We start from the raw sequence: 16,710 nt of genomic DNA on the forward strand, positions 1-16,710 counted from the left end.
AGGGCTGTACACAAAGGAGGAATAAACTGATTCCAACAACTCCAACTCCTCCTTTAGAAGGAAGCAGGCAAACTTACACATCCCAAAGGGATACCTGCAGCCTTTCTCTCTTAGTCTCATAACTTGTGTAAGTGGTCTTCAAATGGTTGTATTAAACAGCACTTTTTACCAATTAAAAATACATTTTATAATTGAAGTCATTCTTTGGATAGGTGATTATCTTGTCTAGAAATACATGCTAATTTCTATACTTGACCACACTTGAAATTCAAATTACTGAATCATGACACTACTGCTAACACCAGCAGCAGTTACAGTGGGAAATTTCCTTCCCTGCTACTGAGAAACTGCAGAAACTCATCATATCCAGTTCCAACTCCAGACAAGGTAACTGTTCCTAGGTATGACTTCCCTTGGCCTCATTAAGAGCAGTCTCCCAACCCTGAGTAATGCAGGTGAATTAGTTTAGCTAATTTAGCCCTGGGACAAAAATGACTTTACAATATAACATTACATACCAAAGCTTCCTCTGATGCATAACTACTTATGATGTCTAGGAAGTTACACAGTGAAATTAAAACTGCATTAGAAATAGGAAAAATGTGCAGAAATGTAAAGCTAACTCATTCAACCACCACACACTCTCCAGCATTCTTTCTACAAGCAAGATCATGAAGTTTGATTGTCCTAACCTGACACTGCTCTGTATGCCTCAGCTGACTTGACAGGGTTATTTCTACACTTAAGCTGCATCTGAAAAAAACTTTTCAGAAATAGACAGACTATGGAGAAGGATACCCAAACATGTTAATTTTAAACATCATGGGGCGCAGCCATCAGATTGGGGTGTTGTAACTGCATTCTTTCAAAAACCAGTGACTGAAATGCTTTTCTGAGCCAAATATTTTATTACCTTTAAGAATGAGCATAAATCTCTCATTACCCCTCAAAGTTAGCTTACTTCCATGGAACTGGAAGAAACTCACTCTGACTTGCATGTCAATAAATTGCAGATGGACTGCTCTTGGTCAGTAAAATGAAGATACTCAGATTGTAAACTGAAATTGTTCCTTAAATTTCTCTTGAATAGTCCACAAAAGGTTCTAACAAATGGAAGAAGTGGATTTTATTGCTTTTGAAGTAACACTCAATATATATGATATATAACATTATGAAATACTGTATCCTATTCACAGTTACATCACACAAAATGTTTTCAGCCCCTTAACAGCTACTATAATTATCAATAATCCATTGCAGAAGACTTCAGGTATGTTTCACAGCAATTTGCAGAGGTCTTATGAAAGTTTCTGCATTCAGTTACAAACAGAACAAAGTTTAAAGCTGTGAAGTTCTCTGTGAAGTAGCAAATGCAAAAATATTAAGAAAAACCTCTTTAGGTAATTTCAGAGGATGCAGACAAGTAAGAGGAGTAAGAAAACACTGACCAACACCTCCTGACAGCATCATCCCCTCAGCAGACACTCATGGTTTTGCTCACCACTGACAACCACAAGACACACAATTTATTGAACAAGATAAATTAAAGTACCTGACTTGAATAAAATGGAATAGAGTTTATTTCTGTTGAATTCTGGACAATGTGCTTACTCCCAGCTCATGTGTTTGTGACCAGAACACAGCTATCATGCTGCTCACATAAAAACAGACACATTTGAATAACTCTTAATCCTTTAATCCAGAACACACACACACCAAACAACACCCTTCAGTGAAATTCAGACTGCAATCACATTTTATAATGACCCAATTCTCTATATTTTTGTCAAACTACCAAAACTACAGTCAAAGTGAAAGGTGAAGTTGAGTCATCATTCCTAGAGATGTTGTCAAAATGATCCCTCTTCACTCAGTCAAGGGCAAGTCCAGTAGACCCAGTTTGTCCCACGGGTGCCTGTTTAGCAAAACTCGGCTCAAAAAAAAAACCACTCCCTTCAATCCTATCATTAAGCATGAAAAGCTTTGGCTTTTTTCCTTCATGAGAACACAGTGAAGAGAGCTTGACACGTTTTTTAGATATAAACCATGGCTTTTTTTCCATTTAACAGAAACCATACAGATCTTTCAAAGAGGAGGTACAGTTAAGAGGATATTAACTCAAACTTATCATAGAACTAAGTGCTATTAATAAATATGTCTCTCTTCAGTCTTGAATACATTTGTCAACTAATCTAGTCTTACCCTTTTCCCCATTTCTTAAGGTGTGCCTATTACCCCCTTAATGATATTAAATCTTGAGGTGACAGAACATGGTAACATAGCTCTTCTTTCCTTTCCATGAATTAATTTTGATACTTGTTAGATTCATCCAAAACCTTGAAAAAAATTCCTGCCAACATCTGACTTTCATAAGCGATTTACTTCAGTACTTGATGTTTGCACTAACTCCTCAATCTTCGTTAATTAAAATTTTATTTACCACACTTGGAAAGCAGATCAAAACTTGACTGATTTTGCCAACTGGCTGAATTGATGTTGTTAAATTGTCAGATTTTGTTTTATTTGGAAAGTTTAAAGTTTTAATGGCTTGGCCTAATAAGTCATTTGAGAATCAATACAGAAATAACGTTTTGTCCCATTAAAAAAAAAATCATCTTTTAGAAAGGTGTTTCTTGTAGGGCTAAAATCCTACAATTAAACTTAAATGGGAGAAAACACCTGAGCACAGATTAAGATTCACTGCTTCAAGAGAAGGTGTGCCTATTTATTTTATTTATTTTTCACATCTCCACAGCTAGTCAGACCCACTGCTCTCTCTGAACGAGGTCAGGAAGATCTGAGATTTAGATCTGTGGCACAGAGTAAACCTCCCCATGACTCAGCCCCTGGGGTTGTTTGAGACAAGATGAACCCTCCTGGCTGAACCTTGGAGCTTCCCCTTTTCAGCAGAGCTCGGCATTGCCAAACCTGGGGTTATGCAAGTGCACCAAGAGGCTGCAATTCCCCACCACAGGGGGAGAAATCCTGCTCACCCCAAAGAGCAGGGCAGGGCAAGCCCTGGAAGGCCAGGCTGGGGCTGAAATGAAAGCCCAGAGGAGGAGAGCGTGGCCATGAGCTCAGGGAGGGAGCCAAGCCCAGTCCCCTTCCTTCCTTCACAGCACGTGGCAGTGGCACGGGGCAGGGAGCTGAACACTCCTGGAAGGTGCCAGACTGGGAAAAGCCTGCTCTGTTGGCTGTGCAATGAATTCAGTGAAGACTTGGTGTCCTTGTCCTCCGCAGCTGATTGTGCCCCACAGCACAGAGACTCCTATTGCAACATTTCCTAGAGCCCATCTCCTCCCATAGCTCATCCTGCCCCAGATGTTGCTCAGTTCACACCAGTAAAAGTTTCACTCTGACTTCTCAGAAACCTCATTTCAGAATATGACCACAGTCCTTCCTTTCTCTTCAGGATTTTTAGAGACAATATGCTGAGTGAATCCCTGATCCACCTTTTCATTGCATCCCCCAAGAAGAGACCAAGGAAGGGAAAACAGCAGCACCTTGGGAATTCCCTGTTTAAAATAGATCCCTGCACACCAGCCTTGCTGACCATTTTAATAAATCCAGTTTATTGGGATATTATATTAATTTCTTTTTAAATCTACATTATACAAATATGCATTTGTAATTATTTGAACATGACAATGAGAAGTCATCTGCCATCTGAAGGCTCACAAAACACAGGAGCACAAATAAGCATTTCTTTTAAACACACAGTTTATAAATCTGCAGCAGACATTTTCTATATTCAAGGAATATTTACTTAGCTGTGCATACCAGAATAAATTATCTTCTGTTAGCCAAAATTGTTATTCTTAAACCTACAATCTATCCCCTATGCTCACTAATTTCTACCCATGCCCTGTTGGGTTAAACAATACAGATCACTGCATGAAGGTAGATTTATGTTCCAAATGCATGTAAAAGAAATACTAAAACTTGCAAAACGTATTGCAAACTTACCAACTCTATTCCCTGTGGAAAAGGAGTGTCTTCCCAGTCCTTCTGGGGAAACCTTTGTATTATCTTCCCCAAACCTTCTGTTGGTCCTGCTGAAAGAAAATCCAATTACTTAAAGGCAAACTGGTGGAATTGAAATCACCACACATTTGAGAATATTTTCAAAATATACCCAATAAGTTTTTCGCCATGAGAGGCAGAACACACTCCTCAAATGTGTCCTGCAAGTCATTTAATAAAGACAATCCTAACATTTTCCAGCACTAACACCAGGAATCACTACATGAAATGAAGATACAAGCTGCATCCAGCCTCTAACTCTCATGTTTTTAAAATGACAGGTGATTATTGGTAATTTTGGTCTCGCTCTACAAAGAGCACTGAGTTTAATATAATGGATAATGTGATATTTAAAAGAGAAAGCAATAATTTCTCAAGAAGCAGTCTTCCAAAAGAAGCCTATATATTGACATAAATCTGCAGATTAGAATCCCACATGATTGATGCAGGATGCACTTGCTCTTTGTCAGTATTTCTTACTGATTTCCTTGGACAAGTCAGCAGTGGTTTTCCACACAGAAAGATGTGAAGAAAAGCTGGTAATTTCTGGTAACTTTTCTGATGCAACTGTGTTCTTTTTTTACATGTTCCTTTTTTTGGAAGCAACAGTGCTATAGATCAATTTTGGAAACACCACAAATACCCCAAAATTGCAGCACTGTGTCACCCTGAATGGTCCAGGAATGCACAGAATTACAAACAGCAATTTTGTTCTTCACCTTCTGAAATCCTGCAGTAAATCCTGGAGAAACTTTTCCCTGCTATCCAACCTAACCTTCCCTGACTCAGCTTGAGGCCATTCCATCAGGTCTGCTGCTGGTCACCAGAGAGGAGATCATGAACAAGCTGTAACCCCAATGGCCCCAGGTCCCTTTCCACAGGGCTGCTCTGCAGGGTGCTCATTCTTCAGTCTGTCCATACATCAATGGCAAAATTGAAATTTGCAACTATTTAAAACACCTTTTAATAGCTGACCTGTCCTATCTAATTGAATCATCTTTTCTGTAAAGTTGTATCACAAAATGTTGAGGTTAAGCATTAAAATTGTTGAACATTTTCTTGTCAAAGACAATCTTCTCAAAGATCATCTTCTCAAAGCTGTACTCTGCTATTATGAAGCAGTCCAATTGATGTATTAGTAGTAGCAGTCCATATGTGCTGCCTCCTCTGCAGACACCCAGGCAGCAGCAGTGAATACATTATTCTCCTAGCTTTACCATAAAAAACCATTTTCAGTCTGACAACTCAAGTCTGCTAGCATAAATCAGTGCTACAGTGACAAAAAAACAGGCTTCCTCTAAGCTTCCTGCTAATTTACAGTTTGAGTTTGCTGCTATCTTAAAACCCACAAAACATCCTACAAGACAATTGGGCAGAGCAATCTGATGGGTCAGCAGCAGAATTTTCTCCAATTTGTGCATATTTACACTTAACATTCTGTGACTGTGCCTTGGGAATAATCTCAGAGCAGATGTTCTTGGTACAATGGCCATACAAACTACAAGGAGTGAGAGTCCCAAAAGCAAGCTGAGCCCCGAGGCAGCACAGTGTGACTGCCAAGGGCAGCCTGCTCACAGACTGCAGTCACACAGGGTTAGCTGGGAGCTCTGTGCAGGTCAGAAAGTAAAGGCAAAGGAAGTATCACATTCTAGAGGAGCTGCAGAGATGCTCAGAAGGCAGAGCCAGGATGTGCCAGAGCCCGAGGAACAAATTCAGAGATGGCTCCAGCTGCAGTTTGCGTAAGGGAAAGGAGCTCTCTGTTAGACTGCAATAACTGAACAGGGCCACCAGCCACTGATCCACAGTTAAATGTTCCCCTCATGTTCTCTACCAAAGCATTTCCATTCCTTTTTGCAGACAGTAGCAGTGACTGTGGAGTAGGTGACTGCACAAAGGGGCTGCTCCTTCACTGACTCAGTGTCAGAACTTCTCCCCTTGCTGAGTTCAAGTCTCAAATTACCACATTATCTGCTCATCCTAAGTCATATCTTATCACAGACATCTTTTTGTGAAAATCCTTAGGATTTTTTCCCTTCTGAGAAGCCGAGGCCTCAGAAACAAAATGAAAACAATGATTATCTGCTGCTGTGGAATGCAACAGGTGGATCTGTGATTGGTCTCGTGTGGACATTTGCATTTAGTGACCAGACATGGCAGAGCTGGCTCTTGCTCTGTCCAAGCCAGCTGCCTTTGTTTTCATTCTTTTCTATTCTATTCTTAGCTTAGCTAGCCTTCTGAGATGAAACCTTTCCTTCTATTTATTTTAGTATAGTTAAAATGTAATATATATATATCATGAATAATAAATCAAGCCTTCTGAAACATGGAGTCAACATTCTCATCTCTTCCCTCATCCAAGAGCCCCTGTGAACACTGTCACAATATCTCTGTCAAATCTCTTCTTCCTGCACTTGTTCTAGGGCTGGCAGGTGGCATAAAGACAGCAAACAAATGCACCCAAAGCAGGGGTGAGCACAAACATCCTCCAGGCAGAGCTCAGCCTGCAGAAAGGGCAGGACTGAGCTGAACAGAGGTATCCAGACTTCTGGAAAAGGAAATATCAGAGAGTTACAGCAGCAAACAGCCCCTACTATGCAAGTTTCTCTGTGGGAACACAGGTGACTTTTTTTAACTCTGAATTCAGTTTACAAGAGACTGAAACCTCTGACACTACCAACTACAATTATATATAATGACATCCAGGAAAGTAGCTCAAAATTTCTTCTACTTCCTCATGTTCTGAAGCTATCAACCCTTCTAGTTCTCCTACTTGACTGCTACAAAGACTCTCCCTACATCACAGTATAGGAAGCTCTTAATTCAGAATTGAGAGATGTACATTTTTTTAAAGTTTTTCATATTCTCTCCTTTATGTCAAAAGCTTATCAGTTTTTTTAGGCTGTTTTCCTTAAAAGGCCACTAATGCTGGCCACCAGTGTTAGAGTTTGCTGCATGTAATTCCATTTTGCTTTCAAGAAGGATTCTAAACCTCCACAGGGATTTCCCTGAAGAAAATGATGTGCTGCTGAGCATTTTCTGAAAGCCACGCAAACCTCTCATGCTGCCTGAACTTGTACTTAGGGTCACCTCTGGGACCAGAGAGAAACCACTCCAGGGAGCAGCTCCCTCCAGGAGGTGCAGAACCACATTCCTCCTCATGTCCCCAACCTGTCCCCACTGCTGGGAAAACACCTGGAAACCAAAAACACTTTCTGTCTCCCTCTAGTTCAGGCCCAACTGATTTGGTACCTGAGTTCTCAAATAACTTGGAAAAGGATCCTGTTCAGAACAGCTCACAGAAGCCTCACAAACATTACAGGTGTTCAACAAACTTCAGGCCCACAGCAGTAAAGCTGAATCTTCAGGAAAACATCAACTTAAATACAGAGAAAGACTAAAATTCTCAAAAAGTTCATGGAACAGTAATTGAAGGATGCATCATAGAAATGCAATATTTTAACGGGGAAAAAAGGGAATCACTTCCCTATAGTTCTGTGTTCAAGATACAAGGATTAGAAGAGTATTCACATCCACCAGGTATGAGTAAAAAAATAAAAAAACACCAACAGAAGGAGCACTGTTAATCCTTCAACAGAAAGGTCCTGTCATACAGATTTACAAATCTACTTATAATACTTATACTTATAAAATCTAACTATTTCACATGATTTCATAAGTTGAATACAATACAGATAGGTAGGAAACACTCTTTCCATCCACTAAGATTTTGTTTGGCTTGGGGGGAATTGTTGGATTTGCTTTTTTAAATGAATCTGCACTCCTTCAAAATTAGGGTAATTCTTCATTATCTCAGAGTTTTCTTTGTTTGCAATCACAAGGTAGAACTCATTGTAATTTTATAAATTTAAAAAATAAATAAAATTATTCTTGTCGATTACAAAAGTTACTGAACTGCAAGTTGCCTTCTTTGGGAAAAGCTGAGACCCAGAGCACTTGAAAGAATCTCCTGCACAAGAGAAGACCCAGCAGCTGCACTTCCTTTAATAACAAACCCAGTCCAGTACCATATGCTCACCACATTTCCCCAATACTTTATACTTTAATTACTGCTGATTCTCTGTTGACATTTTTCAATCCAATCAGCAGAATTTTTCAAAATAACAGCAAGTCCCTAAAGCCCATGGTTTGGGGTGAGGGGGTGTGGACACTATCTGCCTTCAGCTGACTTTTATTAAATCATCCAACTTTCAGCAGAGCAGTTGTCTCTGAAGATAACAGATTATTCAAGAGGTGGCTGCAACTCAACACCCAAGTGAATTTGCATTTTTGACTGCTTTAGCACAACAGGAAGAAACAGAAAATATCAGGTCACGAGATTTCAACAACTATCATTTGTTTCAATATATGCTACTGATAACTACTGACAACTTTGCAAAAATATTGAAACCACGTGAGGAAAAAATTATAAAGGTGATTCAGATTTTCCTATTAATAACTTCACATTTTGACCACAACCCCTTGACTCTGCATCTAGTCTTCTTTCAAGCCCCTTTTATTAATTCTTAACACTCAAAGGACATTCCCTCAGCATTCTGGTGAAATTCCTGTTAACTAAAGCTAATTAAACAAATGTGACACCACATTAAAAACATGCACACAGTGAACACCAGTAGCAACTTCCTCAGTTTGTGCCTGATAGTATCTGCTCTACAGACCTACCAAGATTTCAGAGGTTTTGAGAACATTAGGTAGAATTTCTTCATGGAAGGGGGGGTTAGGCACCAGAATGGGCTGCCCAGGGAGGTGGTGGGGTCACCATCCCTGGATGTGGCACTCAGTGCCATGGTCTGCTTGGCATTGTGGTCACAGGTTGGACTTGATGATCTCAAAGGTCTTTTCCAACCTAAATGATTCTGTGAACTGATTAACTCATTAACACTGACACCTTGTTTCTGACCTGGAAAACTTGTTCATTGCAGTGTCAATGGCTTCAGAGAGCCACAGCCACCAGGAAGAGCCCCTGTATCAGCAATGAAGGAATGTTTGTCTTTTGGTGTCCTTCCAAATAACGCACAACCTGCCCAAAACCATGGGTGGAAATCCATCATCAGCACATGGTGGAAAGCCCATGGCTAGCACTGCTCTCTGAATTCAGAGCAGTCAGACAGAAACTTTGGAGGTTTTTAAACCACTTCAACTCAGATGCACTCCAGACATCACTCAGACAACAATCTACCAAATGCAGTATTTGTGAGTGTGAGCACAGCATGGGCAATCACTGCACATTAAAAGCATGCTCCATGTAAAACAGGAATTGCTCTCATTAATTACATCTACAAAATGTGCCTGGCAGTAACAGGAGACGTATTCCTAACAAAACTACTGCCATTATATTATTATTGTTATTAAACACTCATATTGTTACCTTAATAGTCATTCATACAAAAGCAAAACTATTCCTGTATTTCAACTGAATTGCAATTTTTTTCTTTCATTTTGTTGTAAAGTTTCGTTGCATAAAGTGAAGTACAAAAGTTGTAAAAACATTGCAGCCATTTTTCAAAACTGTAATTTGGCACCTACAGCAATGAATTGCATTTTCATTTTCACTAAAGGTGCCAGGTTAAAATAATCATTATCACCCTCATCCAATAGTTATGCTGCGTTTAAGAGAGCTTAACTCCTTAATCCATTAAGAATCACAGTTGACCACAAAATAAATTAGGCTTCATATTTTCAGACATTACATTCTTGGCCATGTATAGTACACACACCAAGTGAATTGCCAAGACCAAACCCCAAATTTCAGCCTGTAGGAATTCTGAATGCTAGTCTATACCTTAAGCAACTAAGGGACAAGCAACTTGTCTTCCCAGCTAACTTCCTCTCATCTGCCCTCTTTCTCCTTCTCCTTTTCCCATCTTTTTCTTTAAACAGTACAAACATGCAGCACATTAAAATTCTGGCATAATTTGCTGGTTCCTGAACCCTAGTCCCCTAAACTCCCTTCTTATATAAATCTTTCCCCATGAAAGGTCACATGCCATCTCTTGCTCGCCCTTGAAATTCCAGAAGCAAGCTGTTCATGTAACTTACATTCCAAATTAATGAGGACTGTGATACACTGTCTTTTCACTCACAAACCCCTGATAAAAATGCATCTGAGCACCAAGTATTGTTAACATGCAAAGCTTTGAGTGGAAGCACTTCAGTGATCTGTTACAAAAGGTATCATTTCCAGGCCTGAAGAAGAATCACAGAAACAGAACATGAGTAGCTCATGGCATGGAAAATTGTTTAAAATGACCACTGTAAGTATAAAGGTGATGTAAAGGTAAGAAATAATTTCAATTATTCAGAAGTACAACTTTACATGTTCAGAGTTGGGAACACCCTGTCAGTGTGAAAGATGCACAGGCAGGTGGCAGAGCACAGAACCTCTGAACCTTTTCAAAACAGGACCCAGTGCTAAAGATATCACTAAAACCTGCTCTGAAGGAAAATTCTCTTTATAGCAAGGCTCTTAACTTGAACCTTGCAGGAGTTTTAAACTATTCAGGATTCTTGTCACTTTTAGGTGTTTTGGAAATGCTTTTCATGGAAGCATGAAGACAACTCATGTTCCACCTTGGGAACAGAAATGTACCTGAGACCTCCCTGTACCTTTATAAACATCACAACAGAAATCTTGATGCCAGAAAACACTACAGAAGATATCCCCATTTTAACTCAGTCCCTATACAGAAGTCAGTGCTGAAACTAAAGGGAACAAGAAGCCAAAGGAGAGTTAAAATTAAACACCTGGAAAGAAAAATGTTTCTTTGATAGGCCTAAAATACATGAAATTCTGAAAAAAAATCTGTCCAACCCCCACCAGCACATCACAGGCCATGTGCATCTTAAAGTCTGGATATGGAAGTTTACATTAAGAGCATTTAATTCTGATTTATTCAAGAGAATAAAGACTTTATTGCAGTCTATGGCCACTAAAGGTTAGACAAAATGCTGGCACATTTAGGAATGAAAACAGGCTTCCACCAGGACCAAGGACAGTCTTTGTTCAACTGGCACAGCTCAGAGTCAGTTCATCTGAACCAGGTCAAAGAGATGCACACAACAATCCTGGGAATCTGAACAACAGCCATTCTGGAGGCTGGCAGGATCATCAAGGATGCAGCAAATAATGGGATAAGGCAACCCTCAGGCTCTTTTCTTTGTAAACAGGAAAAATTTGTTGAACTTAGCAGGAAAAAAAAAAAAAGCAGCATTTCAACCTTCCCCCAAATGTACTGGCACTGCAGTCAGGACTACCTGAAATACTTGGGATGGTCCAAAGTCCTGGATGTCTTGGTATTTATTTGCTTTTTGTACTTTTGTAATTTGCAGAGCACAAAGAAAGGGATGTACAAGAAACAGGCTCAATCATTACCACCCAAACCACAGATTGGCATCTTACTTGCAGGATCATCCTTCCCACTATTGCAATAGATACTCTTCTAGGCAGGTCAACATCTTCCTTGCTCTTGGCTATCAGAAATCACTTCTGTGCTTTGTAAATAAAGGAGGGAAATTATTCTAGCTTGTATTTTAATTAAGGTAAAGTGGCAAAACACGCCATATCTCATTCCACTAAATCCACTAAAGTTGGTGTTTTTTCTGAAGGGAGGTTAGCCACTGGTCCTCTAAAACAGATCTTGTAGAGGAAATTCACATTTAGGGATGAACTTCATCCACTGAAATTGCACCAGTGCCAAGTGCAATGAAAACAGATAAATACCATAAAGAGCAGAAGAGGAAGGAAATGGAGCAAAGGGAAGCAGAATGAGGAATGAATAGGAATGTTACAATCAGCACCACAGGTTAGAGGCCCATTCAGCTGCAGCAGCAGTGTCCCCCTAATCCTCTAACCAGGGATTTGGTCAGCCAAGCCCTCCCCAGCTTTTAAGCCTTGTGGAGGAACGTGCCAAATGCCACCAACTCAGTACTATCCTTGGAAAACTGTCTGCAAAGTGCTGCTTCATGCTGAAGGCCACTTCTGAGAACAAAACCTCAGTGACCAGTGGCAATGAACTCACTGGGCCTTGGCAGAGCTCTGTACAAAGTTACGACGTGACTTTGCTGCCGTTGCATCGCTCATCTCCAAGAGTGGAACTCCTGCCCAGGCACCAGCTGTCCTTGGAAAAGTTTTTCTGGCATTCACCTATGAAGTGCCAGCTGCTCCTGAAGAACCATTTTCAGACCATCATCCCCCACCTTTCAGCAGGATTCCAACTCCCACAGTATTTTATCTAGATAAGTTACTGGTACAATGAATGCAGCCTGGCTGGGACAGCTGCACCTCAGGACTCTTCCTTCCAGACAGGAGTTTGGGACATAACACACTCCTGGACAAACACTGTATTTTTGCTGGGTGGACAGTGCTTTTGCAAAAGCCTTAAAAAATAACAGACAAGAAAAACAACAATGAATGTTAAATTTTCAAGTAACTCCGTACTCAACAGTTGGCATAATATTCAAGAAATTTGAAAAAGGCTTGGGCAGCTGGCAGGGAGAAAGTTTCCTGCTCATCAACAACTCCCCTTCTTGTTTGCAAACAAATCACTTTTGCCAGCTTCTGCATAGGAAGAGAAGATCAGACTTCAAATAAACACTCTATATTAAACAAACAGTCTTTTGAACACACCAAACTGAAAAAGACTTCCCAACTGTCTTGGAGAAAACAGTTATTTTCGAGGAAGGTATAAAAATCAGGATGCCAAAGCCATACTCAGCTTTGTACCCTGAATCAATGTCTTAAACATTAAAAAAATATTAGGCAGTTTCTCAGTTCTTATGTTTACTTGCCCAGCTTTAAAAATAACCCTGTTCTATTTATTAAATATGATTACTCTTTTCAATAAGTTAGTTTCCTTCTGTAACCATCCCTTGGGTTTATTTTAACTGATATACCAATGAATTTTTAAAAAGCTCCACTTCAAAATTTCCTGAACACAAATGTAAGATTCTAATTTTACCAAAAAAATTTTGCATTTTCAATATTGTACTTTCAACATTTTAATCAGCACACAACATGTGAATACATTTAAAAAACAGCCTGTGCAAATACTTCTTATACCTTTTTTTACTTTTTGCATAGTTGGTTTTTTTTAACCAAACACAGATGGCAAGGTTAGAATCAGATTTCAGATATTTACACTCCAGAGATGTAAGTAGCTGTTACTGTAATCTGATTTTGTGGAGTATAAAGGAAAGTTATTCATACTCTAAAATTTAGCAAAGAAACAACTTCATGAAAAGGCTTTCTACATCTTCTCTTTAAAAAGTCTGTTCATGTGCTAAAACTTACTTTTCTAAATCACTTTATAGGACTATAATAGGTAAAGAAGTCTATGTATAACAGTTCTTCTGTATCAGTATTTATGTACAGGATTCCTGAATATGAAGATTCAGGTCTAAATGCAACACTTAAAACATGAGTTTGCAAAGTAAGTTTGTAATGTTTGCAATGTAATTTATGTAAAACATAAGTTTGCAATGCAATACTTAAAACAAATATGTTGAAACACTTGGTTTACTATTTAAGTACAGTCATGTTTTATCTTCTACTATGGTTTGGGGTTTTTTCCTATTATGTAATTTTTTTTCCAAGGAGCAGAGCATACAGAGATAATCTGGGGCCATGGGGTAGGAATCCCACATTTATCATTTTACTGACTCTACACTATTTGTTCAGATACACAAAATAACTTCTGCAAGTGTCTAATCATGGTTGGTTCGAGCCAGAAAAAGTCATAATTAGATCTATGTGAGGCACAATACAGATAAAAATACTAAACAAAATTCTGGCACATTCAACTGAATATGGAAATATGCTACTGTGCTCTATTAAAAATGTTAATAATATGGTTCAGTGGTTTTTGGAAATCCTCCTCACTCACACTTGTGTGAACACTGATAAACAAGAGATTCCTTCTTATGACATCCTGGGGGAAAATGAGAGTGACATGACAAAGTAAAAAATGAAATTATGCTCAAAGTAATTTCATTTTAAGTGCCATAATATATTATTTATTTGGAAAACCTATATATCTGATCAGGAAATTAAAAAGTTAATAAGCCTTTTCAGGCTTATTAACATTTTAATAAGATGAATATAGGAAAGTTGCAGACTAAATCCTCGACAAAAAGCCTGAAGAACCCCACTCCCTGTGGGGTTCTATTTGCATTTTAAAAAGTGCTCAATAAGAATTTAAAGTAAGGGGGGGGCAGGTAAAAAAGTCAAAAATCAAAGTAATAATAACTACCAAAAAAAAACCAAAAAAACAACTGGATAGGGGAGGAAGATAAAGTCATACTGTGAGCACCAAGCTACTGATGCCTGAATTCCTAAATTCCTAAAGGTCTTGATCCCTCCCAGAACCTCAGTCCATGGCTCTGATCAATTTTTCCCGTCCCTGCAGCACCTGCTCCACAGCAGCATTGGTGTTATTGCACTGTAGGCTTTGAACACTTGCACAGTTCTGCTGCTGGGTCTTCCTTCCATCAGAGCTCAGTGCTCTCAGCACCTCCTGCCCCTGAGCTTTCTGCTCCAACAGGATCTCTCCACCCTCCCCAGCTGCTTTCCTAAGGAAAGGTTTCTGTAGGGCACATTGGGTCAGCCCACAGCTTCTCCCCACTCCCTTCAGCTCTCAGCCATCAACACACTCACAACAAAGCAGGAACACAAACCATTAAATGCATCACTGTTGCTATTCAGTTCAACCCATCATCACACTTATTCTATTGCTTATTCTAAGATTAGAGTAGGGAAAATTATTTTACAGAGACAGGGTCTCGAGTTCAACAAGTTCTTCCAGAAGTGATGCATACGCTAACAGAAAAATATTAGATCTGGTCTCTTTGGAAGAGTAAATTAGGAGTAGCTGGGTACACAGGGTGGAATAAGCTCCAACCCCAACCACACCAAGTTTGAGGTTGGATCTTGTGTTGTAAAAGAGGCGTAAACTCCTGGACAAAGACAGTTTTCTAAGGCAAACAACGAAACTTCCCCTGAATCTCACATTTGTATCCAATGGTCTGAACAAGTGGTTGCCTTTGAGGGAGACAGTCACAGAGTTCAAATTCAGACAAAAAAGTAGAGAGCTCTGAAATGAAATCTCTCAAAAATGATTGGAAAGATCATTCCAAAAGGAAAGACAAGGTCTTCATGCCTGTTGTATCTCAAAATAAAAAGTGGAATGACACGCAAATGTTCTCAAAAGCTGTGTGAAATTACACACTTTCCCTGTTAACAGGCACTAAGTAGAACACAAATATTTTTTGCTTGAAAAATTAGAAGTTTGTATAACATCATTTAGACCCTGTCAGGACTCCAAGTAAACACTCAGATTGCAAGAACAATCTCATCCCTACCACATTCTACATCTGAAAAAAGTTTATAAAATTAGACTACCAGTGTGAACTATCACCTGAAAATTCTGCTGATGAGGAAAACTGTCACTGCACAAGACCAAATGTGCCTTCTCAAGCGTTGACTTGTTTCAAAGGCACCAGAGAGTCGGATCTATCTAATTAACAGGGAATGCAATGTTGCAAAAGAGTAAGCAAAGCACTTCCCAGAGCTGGCTGATAACTGCATTTCAACCTAGGGCTCACCAACACACAGACCCATGACAAGTGAGCAGAGAGGACAGTTCTGAGAGACAAAAGGACGATTCTGGAAAGCTTTTTCCATCCCATGAGGAAAAGCAAGCATAGCAGTAGAAGACAGCTCTAGCTATGCCAAGTTCACATATTTGCAACAAAAGATCTGGACTCTATTTTAGAAGACTAATCTTTGCTACAAAGCAGACATCTTTCACCCTGTTTTAAACTGAACAATTCCACGCACAAACACAGGGCAGAGAATGGATTGAGAGCAGCCCTGAGGAGAAAGGACTTGGGAGTGTTGAGTGATGGGAAGCTCAGCATCACCCAGCAATGTGCACTTGAGCCCAGAGAGCCAAACATGTCCCAGGCTGCATTAAAAGGAGAGTGGACAGCAGGTGATGGGGGTGAATCTGCTCCCCTCTTCTGCTCTCTGAGATCCCAGCTGGAACACAGCATCCAGCTCTGGGGCTCTCAGCATGAGGACATGGACCTGTTGGGGTGAGTCCAGAGGGCATACATCTGCTCCAAGGGCTGGAGCAGCTCTCGTATGAAGACAGAGTTGGGGCTGGCCAGCCTGGAGAAGACAAGGCTCCAGGGAGATCTTACAGCACCTGCCAGTACCCCAGGGGGCTACAAGAGAGCTGGAGAGGGTCCTTTAACAAGGGCATGTAGTGACAGGACCTGGAGGAATGGCCTTAGGCCAAAAGAGAGTGGGTTTCAATTAGGTATTAGGAAGAAATTCTTTATTGTAAGGATGCTTCTCTTCCAGAGAAGCTGTGGAGGGTTGTCCCTGCAAGTGTTCAAGGCCAGGCTGGATGGGACTTTGAGAAACCTGGTCTCCCTATCTATGGTGGTGGTATGGGAAACAGACAACCTTTAAGGTCTCTTGCAACTCAAACCATTCTAGGATTCTATGATTTTTACGGAGAGTCAAGGGGAAGGAATGCAAGAATGCTCTGTTTTAAATCTAGAAAGTAACAGAAGCAAAAATTTAAGGCTCAGATTTAATATGCAGTGCTTAGGTACTCATAAGTAGGAAGGAATATAAGATAACATCCCTCAGCTCTTGTTGTCCCC

General features: G+C 39.9%; 1 protein-coding gene across 6 annotated transcripts in view; it reads right to left on the reverse strand.

The window, feature by feature from the left end:
• SBF2 (SET binding factor 2) overlaps nucleotides 1–16,710 on the reverse strand; it is a 229,334-nt gene that overhangs the window by 180,057 nt on the left and 32,567 nt on the right. For 4 of the 6 annotated variants that reach the window (XM_058026343.1, XM_058026341.1, XM_058026339.1 and 1 more), the window contains exon 2: nucleotides 3,967–4,055. In XM_058026343.1, the coding sequence (XP_057882326.1) occupies nucleotides 3,967–4,055 (89 nt within the window). The remainder of the gene's footprint in view (nucleotides 1–3,966; nucleotides 4,056–16,710) is intronic. The other 2 variants (XM_058026340.1, XM_058026338.1) reach the window with 1 other exon arrangement.

The sequence above is a fragment of the Melospiza georgiana genome, chromosome 6, assembly GCF_028018845.1.
Source record: "Melospiza georgiana isolate bMelGeo1 chromosome 6, bMelGeo1.pri, whole genome shotgun sequence".
NCBI lineage: Eukaryota > Metazoa > Chordata > Aves > Passeriformes > Passerellidae > Melospiza > Melospiza georgiana.